The sequence below is a fragment of the Protopterus annectens genome, chromosome 6.part0, assembly GCF_019279795.1.
Source record: "Protopterus annectens isolate FY-2018-M chromosome 6.part0, PAN1.0, whole genome shotgun sequence".
In the NCBI taxonomy this organism is placed as follows: Eukaryota; Metazoa; Chordata; order Ceratodontiformes; family Protopteridae; genus Protopterus; species Protopterus annectens.
In genome coordinates, this window is record NC_056737.1 from 815,788,107 (window position 1) to 815,802,931 (window position 14,825).

General features: G+C 37.4%; 1 protein-coding gene across 1 annotated transcript in view; it reads right to left on the reverse strand.

Annotated features, from left to right (window-relative positions):
• Nucleotides 1-1,188: 1,188 nt before the first annotated feature.
• Nucleotides 1,189-14,825, reverse strand: part of SNAPC1 (small nuclear RNA activating complex polypeptide 1) — a 588,252-nt gene continuing 574,615 nt past the window's right edge. Inside the window, exon 10 of the mRNA XM_044074493.1 lies at nucleotides 1,189-1,712. Coding sequence (XP_043930428.1) covers nucleotides 1,675-1,712 — 38 coding nt within the window. The 3' untranslated portion in view covers nucleotides 1,189-1,674. The remainder of the gene's footprint in view (nucleotides 1,713-14,825) is intronic.

Below are 14,825 nucleotides of genomic sequence, written 5' to 3' on the forward strand. Positions count from 1 at the left end.
AAATGATAGAAAATTTATATTTTTTGTTGGAAATGTCTCTTAGTATTTTTCACTCCTGCAAGTCTATCTAGAAAGTACCCAACAATTAAACCCATTTGTTAAAGATGCAGCACTAATTTAATAGGGGGTTTATACACACTTTTTGGCAATGTCCTAAATTTGAGCAGTTTAAGGGGGAAATACGAAACACGAATAATGTTATTTGACCTGAAAAAAGTGGTAATTACAGTATCTCTGATTCATTTATATATAAACAGAAGTAATAGTGAAAGGAGCAAAGTGCTTTGTTGGAAAAGTGGTAATTACAGCATCTCCGATTCATTTATATACAAATAGAAGGAATGGTGAAAGGAGCAAGGGCTTTGTTAGATTTTTACTTTCCATCTGTAAAGAAAGCAATCTCCAGAAAGTGGAAAAGCACCATCAACACAAAATGTCAAACAAATTATGAAGGAGATAAAAGAAATGGAACATTTATCAATAAATTACAAAATACGAGAAAAGAGCTTGTTGAAAAAGATACCTTGGATACTATAGGTGACAGGGATTTGAGTTGTGAAAAATGCTTTAAGGTCACTGTATACTACATTGTAAACATTTTCCTTTGTATTTATTTATTTGTAAAGTTTTTCTGTAGTCTGAAATCTTTCTCAAATAGGCATAGGCTATTAGAAAATACAATACATTACCAATGAGTGTTTATTTTTGAAATACATTATTATTTAATAATACCCCAAAGAAAAGCTTGTTTGGTAATGCTGTTTGTGAACTAGCTGCATCAATAAAATTCTCAAAATTAAAAAGAAAAAGAAAGAAGAAAAGAAAAACCGTCTCCAGTAGGATGTGGATGGGTGTGTGTGGTGCGGATATGCAAGTGTGTGAGCTGTACAATGGACAAGAATGCTACCTGGGACTGGTCTGTGCATTACATGGGTGGCCTGCTGGGACAGGATCCACCCTTTCTGACTTTGAATTTAATGAGTGCTGCCATAAGCGATGTATGTATGTATGTATGTGTGTGTGGCTGGATAGACGGAGCTCATCATGCTCTGAACTGTTTAAAAGATACTCAAGTACAGTGAAGATACAAAGCAGTGAATTTATGTGACAGAGAAAATTACCTCACAAGACCTCTGAAGATGCATAATAATAAAGCAATTAGCATAACGCAGTAAGACGACAGGAAGGTCCAAATGTTATTGCATATGGTGCAATAAATATTTATTTTGCCAACATTAAGTACATCAGATTAGGTGCCTGCATGACAGAAAATCATGTACTACAGCATCTTTGCAACTGTGTTTGTCAATGAAAAAAATCAATCTAAACAGGGGGATTAAAAATAAAATGACTAATGGTATGGAAAAAATGGTGAAAAGGACAGCAACGTCTTAAAGCATGTCAGTTAACAGATAAACATTCCAGACTAAGGTCTGCATATACTTTTCATACTTCAAGTAAAAAGAATGCAAGCACACACATTTTATTTAATTTTTACGTCTGCAAAACACAGATATAAAGCACCTAACATTCGTACTCTGATGCAGAAAAATCTACAGAAAGTTTACCACAGCTGATAAAACTGTTACATAAAAAATAAAAATATTTTGTACAAAATATTGAACAACGTGGTCTAAAATGCTTCACTTCATATAAGATGATTGACCTAGTGCTTTAATGCCGTGCTCGTTTCTTTTCTGGAGATGATGTACCTAAAAAGCAAAAACATGTGAAATAATATATGGTTTCAGTCAGATTACATTGATCCACACATTTACTTGGTATGTGAAAGGAACTGTTCTAAGAAATAATACTAGTTTGTGATACAGCTTGCTTAAGTCTAGAGAAATATAACTTGTTACACAGCATTGTAGGTATCATTGCACCGTTTTGCTAAAAGCTACAGATTACCGCTTTGTCTATCATTACGTGATATGCATTAGTACACACAAATTCTCACCGCTCTAACTCATTTGGGTTGCACATATCAGCCATAATGTGGGATATACACACAACCTGAGACTATCAGATATTCAACAGCTGTTTCATGAGGTTAAGCCAAAAGTGTCATTTAATTTCCTGGCACTATATCTCAGATTTCTTTTAAACTCAGCAGTATAAATTAAACTTATGTTGTTAACGACCAAAAGTCACATTAATCAGTACTTGGTGCCAAATGTGGATTGATTTCTAATACATTTTCATTTTTAATGTATTAGATGAGCAGGAAAGTGCAATGATCTGACTGGATTCTTTCCAGGTATAATCTAGGGAATTAGAATGGTATATTATAAAACAAATCATTAAAATGACAATACAAAAGCATGCACCAGTGGTTACAATCAACTTCTGTCAGTGCGAAGATTGATGCCATATAAGAGTATGATAAGCAAATAAAATACTGATAGTAAACATTTAAAGCAATGAATATCTAGACATATAAATGATCAGTATCAAATGCAACAAATAAATGACTCTTCACAGAAACTAAGTGAATATGCATACCATGCATTTAACTGTACAGATGCTATGAAAGACTGTGCTAGTATTACACCTCATCTGCTATCCAGTGTTATGACTGCATCTAGTACAGTCTCTAAAAACGTTTACCCACTGCTCAGGTCTGTTGTGGGGTAAAGAACTTTTTTTTTTTTTTTTTTTTTTTTTTTTTTTACACTGCATCAGAAGTCTAGAACATCACATTTGGATGGTACAATTAAATAGTTAAACGGCAGAACTAGATGCCACCACAATACTGGATAAGACTCATGGTATAGTTATAGCAAAGCTATTACTACCATGACTGTATTTCTCTGTGTGTAAGATACTGTAATTACTGGGTGTAGCAATTTTAATGATCAATGTCACTTTTGTCTTCTCTTACTGGACTACTATATTTGGTTTTCTCACATCTATGTTTTGAACTGTTGGTAATGGCTGATGCCATGCGATATAAACTTCATCTTCTATGATGCTTTACGGCTCATGTTGTAATGCTTCTCAGCTGCTTCAATATTATAATGTTTGCACAATCCCCAATGCAACAGTCTTGCCACATTATTATGCCTTTCAGCATACATGCCTTCTGCCATTAGTGTGTCACACACAGCAACAGGATTTACAACGGTTTCCAATTCTGTTTTACAAAACCTACATTTGTCTGTTTCTCCAACATGTTCAAAGGACTTTGTAAACCAACGTGTATTTAGTCCACTACCCTGGGCTACCAATATTAACCTTTCATGTTTTGGTTTAAATTTACCTCTCCTTAACCATTCCTATCTTAAATCCTGATCGACATGAGTTTGTTCTGGGAGTTTTCAGTACTTGCAACTATATTTATGCAATTTCCACATTTATTGCCTTCCCATCTGATCCTTCACCTTGTATTCTTTTTTTGGCACATTCATTTGCTGCCTGATTTTAATCTACTTCAGGCTTGATTTTCATTCCCGCTTGACACCGATGTGCTTCTGCTAGTCTAAGCATGGAAGTCATCTTAGACTTGTTCTCCTCATGTTTTAAAACTTTCTCTATGTTTGGATCATGTGAGGTCAATAAATATGTATGCAGTCCTAGGACTGCAGATCTATACATGTAATCAGTTTTGAGGAGGCCCATACCCCCTTCAGAATGGGAAATATATAATCTTGGTATACACAGTGTTTTTTTATAAATCATTTGATAAGCATGAATCATTTTTCTTGTTTTCCTGTCCAACTGATCTAATAACATTTGAAGCCAGTCACTCTAAAACTAAGACAGAACAGGAACAGCAAACTGGTTTACAGTTTGGAATTTGTTACTAGATGTTAGAGTGGTTTTCAGTATTAATTTTAGTCTGTTAAAACATTATTTACTAGGTTTTATTCATATTTGTTCACATTTTATTCTTGATCTTTCAACAATTCTCAAACATTTATATACTCCCTTTTGCTCAAGTTCTTTTATATTAGATTCCTGTCCCAGACTGATATCTTCTTGGTGCTGTAGCTTTCCTGCTTTAAAGATTGCTTTTGCACATTTATCAAGACCAAATGACATTCTTGTATCATCTGAGAAAGTTTTGACCACTTGCAGTTGTGTTTTCAGTTCCTCATCTGATGAGATATACAGTTTTAAACCATTCACAAAAAGATGAGATGTATTTACACATTGCTGTTTTCTAGGAGCCAAATTGTAGGCATGACCTAATCTATTAAGTAGACAGCTTAGTGGGTTAAGAGCAAGAAAAAACAGCAGTGGTGACAGAGTCACACTGGAATATCCCCCTTTAAATTTTTATCCCTGGGATAATAATTTGCCCTTTTTATCATGGCTTAGCTGCAAAGTGGTTTGCCACAATTTCATGGTCACTATAATGCAATCAAATCAATGTAGGGTGTATCTTATAAATTTGTAAGCATTGTTTCATCCAAGAATGTGGGATGGGTCAAATGCTTTTTTTGTAATCTATCCATGGCATACTTAGATTCTTCCCTTTTTTTACAATTCTCCATTATGACTTTATTTAACAACAAATGACCTTTTCTTCCATACGACATTCTTTTGCTACCCTTTTGCTCTATTTCCATGACTATAAACTCTGTCAGCATGAATTCCAGTGTGTGATTTAAACATAGTTGGAATTCAAGTTATTAGTCTATAGTTTTTAGGGTATCTTGCAGACTCGCTCTTAAGAAGGAGTGTCGTTTTTCCTGTTATTAACCAGGCTGGCATCTGTTTGGGATGCACATATAAATACTTCTTACTCATGGCTAAACCTTCATGTAAAGATGTTAATATTTTAAGCCAGATGTTAGGTACTGCATCTGGGCCTGGGGTTTTCCATTTAGGAGCTTATTCGTTCTTTTACTTCTATCTATTCAGCATCTTTGTTATGCTCTACAGTATCTTCATAAATATTTCTCTAAAATGTGTCTATTTCTTCATTTTGGTGGCATTTCTATTTCTTTTGCCTCGCTTCCCAATTCTCTATAAAACTTTATCAGTCATCAATATAATTTGGAAGGCACAGTGGTGCAGCGCTAGCATCGTCACCTCACAGCAAGAGGTTCTCTGGTCTGATTCTTGGCTGGGGTGCCTTCTGTGTGGAGTCTGCATGTCCTCCCTGCATTCGTGTGGGTTTCCTCTGGGTGCTCCGGTTTCCTCCCATGTTACAAAGACATGCATCTGGAGCCTTTCTCCCCGGGTCTCTGCTGAAAATTGGCTTTGTTCCAAGTGGGACTTTCCCGCTTAACAAATGTTAAATAAATATATTGTTTACTTTTTACTTTTCCTTTACATTTATCTGCATATCTTCTACATTTTTCTTCTGTGTTGATATCTTTAGTTTATTATTTGCAACAGTATAAGACAGATCCTGGTATGTTATAATACTAAGCATTGTTTTTATCATGTATATATTTCTGAGTATTTTTGTTGATCTGTTCCCTCTTCTGTACTCTACAACATTTCTTAAATGCTTTATAGTTTTCTCTTCTCAGTAACTTCCATGATGGCATTTGATTTCTCCCCTTACTGCCATGTGTTTTTGTGTAAATACTTTATCTGTTAGTAATTTTGGCTGTACAGTAATATATCCTATTTACTTCTATCATATCACATACATTTTAATTACTGTATTCATTTGTTTTATCAAACATCTAAAATTTTAGATCTTGCTGACTTTCTGTAGTCCATTTCTTTTACTTATCTTATCTATGCTATCCATCTCTAATAAATCAAGCAATTCATCCCTTAGATCATTTTCTTCAAAACTAAGGGCACATTCTTTATTTCGTTTAGGCATTCTACAGAAAGTTTCAGAAAATCTTCTTGTGCCATATTCTCTTTAGCTTCACCATTTGTCATTCATTGCTCTTTCATCACACTTGCGACAATTTCCTGTTCCTTCCCTTGTTGTGCCCACTGAAGTTTTGTACTGGTTTCCCACTGAAGGCTCTGACGTATCTTCATATGGCAACTGATCAGATGCTTCCCACTCCATTGGTTTCTCCTTAATTTGGGGATTTATTATACTGCCATGCTGTGATGTTATCAGAGTTAGATTTCTTTACAATAAATCTTTCACGTCGCAAGTAATCCATAATTTCAGTTTCTATTTCTTTAACTTCTCCATTACTAATCCTCTTTTCTACTTTTTTGTATTGATTAGTTTTGATTTTTGTCTTTTGCATAAATATTGCACCATATTAAATCTTTTTCTTTCCCTTGTCCACATTTCTTCTTCAGATGACTCCCACTCAACCTGTTTCTCCTTACTTTAGGGACTCACTGTTCCATCATGCTGTGAGATAACCCGTGTTAGACTTTCCACACAAATCCTTCACTTCACAGGTATTCCATAACTTCAGCTTCTATTTGTTTAACTTCTACTTTACTAATCTTCTGTTCAATGTTTCCCCTTTGTGATCTTATTTTTTGTATTGTGAAATTTTCCATATCTGGGTGTCTTTGCCCATATATCTCTTCAAATATCTTTGGAGCTTCTTTTTTGTTTTAATTAATTTTGGCTTTCTCCTTTGCATAAATATTGTACCATATCAGATCTCTCTTTCTTTCCCATGTCCATATTTTTTATACCTTTCAAACATCTCTAGATTTTGTTCTTTACATTTTCACACTTCCTCAGTTGCTTCTTTTTCCAAACAGCTCAAGATTTCTTGATCCATATAATGTTCTTCATGAATCTGTTGTATAATGAACAAAAAAACTTTGCATTTGAAGCTTTTGACAGTTTTTCTTGTGCAAGTATTTTTCTTTCCTCTAATTTCTCTCAATCTTTTTGTATATACCTTCTGTCTGGAAATTATGGGCTTCTTGAATAACAGTAACAACACAGAATGTCTTTTTTTCCTCAATAGTCCACTCTGTCAACTTTATGGCTCTTTTCTGGCCTGTCAGTTTTTATGATTTTTGTGGACTATTTCCTTCTACAACATGGGTCCATCCTCCCCTGATACTGGCCTAACTCCATTGAAAGAATGTTTCAGTGTCTTGAGGATTTTCCACTGTCTTTTTATTAGGCCTGGCACCAGTATGCCAACCAGGATTGGGCACTTTTTATACTGGGACTTGAACACCCAGCTGTCTTTTTTATTTTTAACCTACTTCAGTCCATGATATATGCTATATAAAATACAGTCTATATATCAGTATCATCTTGGTGGGATTTTGTAAAATCTCTTTTTCTTCCTATGTACTCTCCTGCATGCCTTTTCAAACATCTCAGGGTCCATCTTTATTATAGTAAACCTCCTTCAGCCCACATCATTACCTCTGTATAATGGTTAGGAAGGGGTAGGAATAGTCCAATTGTCCTCAGTCCCTGATAATTATTAAACTAGGTTCTGCCAATACAGAAAAATTCAAACCAAAATGTCAAGAGTACAAAACTACAAATGTGGATATTCAAATTGCACAAGGATCCTGAAGAAAAAAAAATCATCACCACATAGGAAAAGTAAAATGGTAATTGCCACCCACTCAAGACATTCTTATAATTTTTGTTGAGTACTTGCATATCATTAATATCTTACCACAAGAAGACTTCTGCTGTTGCTATACATGTCAGAAGATCCCCCTCAAAGTAGTAATACAAATAAAGGGAAGAATGGATAATCAAGCCTATGTCAGATAAATGCAAAAATGTGAAGAAGGATGCAAAAGCATTTGCAATACCAATGAAAGAAACCTCTTTCTTCTGATATACTTAGTTTGCAAAACAACTTCAACAGCTTACAGTAGTGAAAGACTTCAAAGGTCTGACAAACCAGCCTGCAAACATTATTTAGGATAGTCTACAGCACAAACAGATTTTTGTTTGAGGCATAAAATATCGGTAAAGTGCACTGATTCAGTTGTGACAGCAACATATCTTCACTGCTGTATATGAATATAAAACAAACTAATTCATCTTAATTTTACAGAAACGTCAATTTACACACAGAGTTCCTTAGTCAAGCAATCCTATCAGCATCAAAGCTAAAAAGAGATTCAAGTTACACCTCTAGGTATCTGAAGGAGGAGATATTTTCTAGCCACTAATCATTGTAATCAACGCTATCCTATGCAACAGTAACACACTATGCAAAGGTGTAGAACCAAATGAAAAAAATCTTTCTGAAGGATTAATTCTATTTTTTTCTACTCAAAAAAAATATGATGACTTCTTGACACTTGCAGATGAAAACCATATTGAGCTTGTCCAAATACAATTAAGTTTGATTCCCACATCATTCTGTTGTAGGGTGAACTATAAGGACAAACATGCTTAATACAGAGACAAGAGTCATAGTGCACAACTAAAAGTTTCTATAAGTACTGCTTTTGCAAGCTTATAATACTTTGTGTTCTTTAAACACTCGCAAACTATAATTGCCCTTATTCTGTGGCCTGTTTAAAATTCACCACATGGATATAAGATGTTCTAAGACACTCTGTGAAGCAACCGCTGAAAATGTGACATTCTTTTTCATTCATAACCCATTTAAAGGTACACTGTGTCTAAATGTACTCTGCATTGTTTTCATAGAAAAGATCTGTTATGCCAAGGAGTTAAAGTTATTTTAAAAGTTGAAAATGTGCAACAGCAAACACCAGCGGACTAAAACAGTGCCAGGAGTTATAAAAAATGTTTATTTGCTCATAAAATTAAAAGGTAAGTGCTTTCACATCTGCTTCATCAGACATTCTACAGAAATGAATGAACTTGCATGCTTATATATGCAAACATCAATCAAAGTGAGGCAAACAGATTGAACCAATCATTTGAAGTATTATATTAAACCAAGCATAAATATAGCATATGCATAATAAAAAATAAACTAATAAAACACCTGTACAGGAAGTAAAATCACTCAAACATTCCTGAAAAATGTGTCAATACACTTTCACTACTGAGCCAACATTAATTTGTTCGAAGCAAGTACTATAAAAAGTAATATAAAATAATGCAATAATATAACAAATGTATATAAATAAAACATGTATATAATGGCAATATATATATTTTTTAATAACACTCAACAGTTATCACTTTCTAAGGCTTCGTCTCTTTAGAATAGGTCTTAATAAGACTTTTTCATTAAGACCACTGCCCTGATCTGCTCTTAACCTAATCATCCAGTTGACCTCCCTTATTTCAGTAAGGTTTCTAATATCACCACCTCGGACACTGGAGTTTATCCTATCAATCACCATGAACTTAAGAGAGTGTCTTGCATCAGTGGTCATAACATGTTTAGATAAGGCATTGTTGGCAGAAGCACAACGGATACTGTATAAATGCTCCCTAACCCTGTCTTTCAGAGGTCTATCAATCTTGCCTACATAAAATGCTTGGCAGACAGTGCAGCTGGTAAGGTAGATCACATGTGGAGTCAGACAGGTTGCGTGCACCTTAAAATCAAACCTACGTCCATTATCAGGATGCTGCAAACACCCACTACTGTCTACATAATTACAAAAATTACATGCACCACATGCCAATGTACTGGCTCCACACTCAGACACACCAGGTTTCTGGTTATCTGGATAGCATAATAATCTTTTTTAGATTTTTCTTATTCTTATATAAGAATCTGGGAGTATCACCTACGAGCCTCTGGATGTTGGGGTCAGTTGTTAATATGTTCCAGTGTCTCTTAATAACATTCATTGTCATCCTAGTGTCAGTGATGTAAGTTAAAGGAACAGAGATATTAGTAGGTCTAATGGCAGTTGGTCTCCTACTATTGGAATCAGTGGAGTATTCAGAGTAGTACGGTCTGGCTATATAAGTGGAGGGAACCATCAACTTGTCTGGTTAAAAGCACATCCAAAAATTCAGCTCGAGTATCTGAATAGTTCAGAGAAAATACTGGTAGAGGAGTTCAAATCTTGTTATTGGCAAATGCAAGTCAGTACCTTTTTCATATACTGTGTCTGAATTTCATGGGTAAAAGTCCTAAAACTACATGTACTAACAGTTATTTCCTGTAGTAACTTCACTGCCTTTGGAAGAGTTTTACAAATTACCCACACCAAAGAGTAAAAAGGTCACACCAACAAACCAATTAGTAAAAACTGCAGGAGAGGCCTATGGGATACATGCAAGAGACATATGGATGCCACAAAACTCAGAGCTTTCTAGCCGCAAAAAGGAAGACTGAAGGTTATTTTTTAGAAAGAGTTTGTCAGAAGAACAAAGAAGGTAAGGATACCAAACTCTGATCAAGAGAGAAAATATTAAAGGGGGGGTGATCTACTTGAACATCTACCGTCATGGTAAATAAATGTACATATCTACATTATGTTCTTCTTTAGATCACTGCTGCTGTAGCCATTACAATTTGTGATGATTGCCAAAGTTCAGGAAGAAAGGGCAGATGAATAATCCTGCTCTGGCTATTGGGAGGTTTAACTTATAACATTTAATGAAAGTGTGAAGACAGGAACAACTCACTGCTTCTAGAATATATCTAGAGTCCACTCTTTTCCAAAAAGCCCCAGAAGTGGCCACTGCTCTGACAGAATAAGCCTTGACATTTTGAAGGAGATTTCTGCCATAGCCAGAGTAGAAAAAAAGAATAGCAAGTAAACAGCCATCCAATGCCACCATAAGACACAAAGAGCTAGATTTTCTAAAATCATTACTTAGCACTGTGCAGAGCTAATAGTGAAATCACATGCTCAGATGGATTTGTCAAGGGCAGGTCTAGCCTACTTAATCTGGTCAACTTCTTCAAAAAAAGTTACTGAAGCAATGGATGAGAGGAAAACCATGCATACTGCATATCCATGTCTTGCAACTGTGTTCAACACTATTCCACACACAAGTTTTGTAGATAAACTCTACCAACTAAATGCTGATCACTATGTAACTTCTTCGATAGCAAATTGGCTCACAAACACAACCCAAAACTTCATGGTAGGGGGCTATACTTCATCCAAAATATCTGCACTTGCAGCATACCCCCAAGGTTCAGTCTTGGGTCACTCCTCTTTGGCATTTACTTCTCTGAGACTGGTCATCAATGGAGTCCCACAAGGCTCTCTGCTCAGTCTGTTCCTCTTTGGAATATATTTTTTCAGAAGTCAAGGCCAATGTCAAGGGCCTCTGGATTACCAGGTCTGCAGATGATTGCAAGCTAGAAGCAATCATAGAAACTCCACCAAGATACTAACATCCTACAGGAAGGTATAACAAAGACAAATGACTGGTGCCAAAGCCACAGCTTAAAACTCAATTCCAACAGATGCGTAACAGTACCATTTGGGAAGTCAGTCACCCAGGAAAAAGTACAGTTTTGTACCTACCATAAATGTAGATGTTCGAAGATCCACATTGCTGCAGTCCTTACTTATGGGTAGTCCGCTGTCCTCGGTCGGCCCGAATACCAAAGTATTAGGCTGACGTCGGTCATGGGCGCCTAGAACTGACATCAGAGCGTCAGGGTATAAAAGCGCATGACCGACGTCATATCCTCAGTCTTTTCTTGCCCCAGATGTCAGAAGGCCCTAAACATAGAGGCCACAGCCAAAAACAGAATACCTCCCAAAAGCATGTCCAACAACAACCGCCACCCTAACTATATAACCATAACAAACAGCAGTGGGGAAGGAGGGAATTGACTGCAGCAATGTGGATCTTGAACATCTACATTTATGGTAGGTACAAAACTGTACTATGTTCTTCATCTCACATTGCTGCAGTCCTTACTTATGGGTAGAATCCCAAAGCAACGGGAATGGGAGGATGGAAATATCATAAAGCATTAGGAGCTGCTAAAATGCCCTGTAATATTGCAGTGGCAAACCCAGCCCTAGATTTAGAATAAAGAGGAAGGTGGTAATGTTTAGAGAAAGTATGTACTGAACTCCAAGTAGCTGCTTCCAAAATATCTTTGTAGCTACCCCTCTTAGAAAGGCAGTAGAAGTGGCAGTAGCCCTAGTGGAATGAGGTCTAACTCCAGCCGGTACCTCCTTACCATGATGGGAATAACAGAAAGAAATACAACTCCCAATCCATTTAGAAATAGTTTGTTTTGACACAGGTTTACCCTGAAAACCCAAAGCAAAAGAAACAAACAACTGCTGAGACTGTCTGAACTCCTTGGTTCTGCTCAAGTAATAACGTAACTGCCTGTGAATATCCAAAGTATGCAAAATCTTCTCCCCTTTATTTTGTGGGTTTGCATAAAAAGTAGGCAAATGAATAGTTTGATTTAAAGCCACACTAGAAACCACTTTAGGCATAAAGGAAGGATTAGTACGCAGAGATACCCTGTCCTTATGAAAAATTAGGAAAGGCTCCACTGCCATAAGGGCCTGTAATTCAGAAACCCTTCTTGCAGAAGTAATGGCCAACAAAAAAGCAGTCTTCCATGACAAATACTTTAATTCGGCAGTAGCTGCAGGCTCAAAAGGTTGTAGAGTAAGTTTTTCCAACACAAAAGTGAGATCCCAAGCAGGAGTAGGAGCTCTACGTGGGGGTCTTATGTTCTTTGCCCCTCTAAGAAATTGCTTAAACACAGGATGAGAGAATAAAGGGGATCACAATCATAGTGAGCAGAAATGGTGGCATCATGAATCTTTATAGAGGAAAGACAAACCTTTGTCCAATAACTCAGTAAGGTATTGAAGAGAAGCACTTAAATTAGGCTTGGAAACATCAAATGCCTTTGCTTTGCTCCAAATAAAAAATCTCCTCCATTTATCCGTAAACTTTCCTGGTACTAGGCCTTCTGGCCTCCAAAATAACATTCAAAACTTGTTGTGGAAGCTGAGACCCTCCAGGGTCTAGAACAGAATATGCCAGGCTGTTAGATGCAGAGACTGAATCCTGACATTGAGAAAGTGACTGCCCTCCTGAGCCAAAAAATGTGGAATCAAAGATAGAGGCCATGGAGGCTCCCTCACTAAACTCCTCAGAAGTGGGTACCAGTGCTGTCGAGGCCAATCCGGTGCTATCAGAATCATGGCTGGCTTGTCTTGTCTGGCTTTCAAGAGTACCTTGGGAAGGAGAGGCAGAGGTGGAAAGGCATAGACATGAAGATTGCTCCAACTGAATGACAGAGCATCCACCTTCCAAGCTGTGTGATGAAACTTTTTGTGCAAAACTTTGGCAACTGGTAATTTAGTGGAGAAGCGAACAGATCTATGTCTGGAGTCCCCCATAACACTGTCAACTGCTGGAATACATGAGGATCCAATTTCCACTCGTGAGGATCCACTATTTGTCTGCTCAACACATCTGCTAAGGAGTTCTGTGCTCCTGGCAGAAACCTTGCCTGAAGATTGAGTTGTAAACTGAGAGCAGTCTCCCACAAAATCATCGCTTGCCTGCAAAGAGGATATGAATGGGTTCCCCCTTGTTTGTTGATGTACCACATGACAGTTGTGTTGTCTGTTTGAATCAACACCTGCCCTGGATGAAGTAAATCCTTGAAGGCCATTAATGCAAACTGAACCGCTAACATCTCTTTCAAGTTGATATGCAAATGTTGAAGTCTGACAGGCCACGTGTCTTGCACCCATTTTCCATTGAGGTGTGCTCCCCAAGCCTTGTCCGAGGCATCTGTCGTTAGAATCTGACTCGCCTCTGGTCGGGTCACAGAGAGTCCCTTGTTTAGGTGACATTCCTGAGCCCACCACAAAATTCCTTCTGAATGCAAGGTATTATCTGAATGACAGTGTCTAGATCTTGGCAGTGTTGTGTCCATACATTTTTGAGATACCATTGAAGCTTCCTCATATGCAGTTTGGCATTGGGAAGCACCAGAATACAAGATGCCATGAACCCCAAGGCTTGAAGGACTGTCCTTGCAGTCAGCCTGGACTGTAGAGACATTTGATGGAAATAAAGAGAAAGGCTTCTTTGTTTGTCCGGGGTCAAAAAGGCCATCTGGGAAGCTGTATTCAGTCTCACACCCAGAAAGCACATGTCTTGAGAGGGAACTAGACTGGACTTTGTTTCGTTCACAGAATACCCTAGGCATCTTAACACTGCCATCACATACTGTAGATGATGAAGAAGTTCGTCCTTCTCTTGAGCAATAATCAGGCAATCGTCCAAATAAGGATAAATCTGAATTCCTCTTAACCTGAAAAAGGCTATCACTGGAGCCAGAACCTTTGTGAACACCCTGGGCGCAGTAGATAAGCCAAAGGGCAATGCAGAGAAATGATAATGTAAATTTCCAGTTCGAAAACGCAGGTACCTCCTGCAACTTGGCCTGATAGGAACATGAAGATAAGCCTCTTTGAGATCCAAAGTTACCATCCAGTGATCTTTTCCCAACAGAGGTAAAAGCTGTTGTAACGTCAGCATCTTGAACTTTGGAATGTCCAGGTAAGTGTTGAGGATAGATAAATCCAAAATTGGTCTCCATGTGTTCCCTTTCTTTGGAACTAGAAACAGGCGAGAATAAAATCCTAGGCCCACTTCTGACAGAGGAACTGGCTGTATAGCTCCTATTTGAAGAAGTAAAGAAATCTGTTTGTGAGCCTCTATCCTTTGTCGAGGAGGAACGTCTGGCATACCTTTGAAAGGAGGTAATGTATGGAAATAAAACTTGTAGCCTCGGTTTATAATGTCCAACACCCATTTGTCCTGGGTGACCAAAAGCCAATTTTGCTTGAAAAGTGCTAACTTTCCTCCCAAAGGAGCTGCCAGGCAAGAGGAATCTGGCAGCTGAAAATGCAGGTCATTGGGTCTGTTTACGAAAGGACTGACCCCTGCCCTCACCTGCAGACTGTGCAGGTGAACTCCATGTTCTAGGTCTGAAAGAACTCTGAGCTCTGCCCCTACCACATCTAGATCTGCCCCTAGACTGAGAATC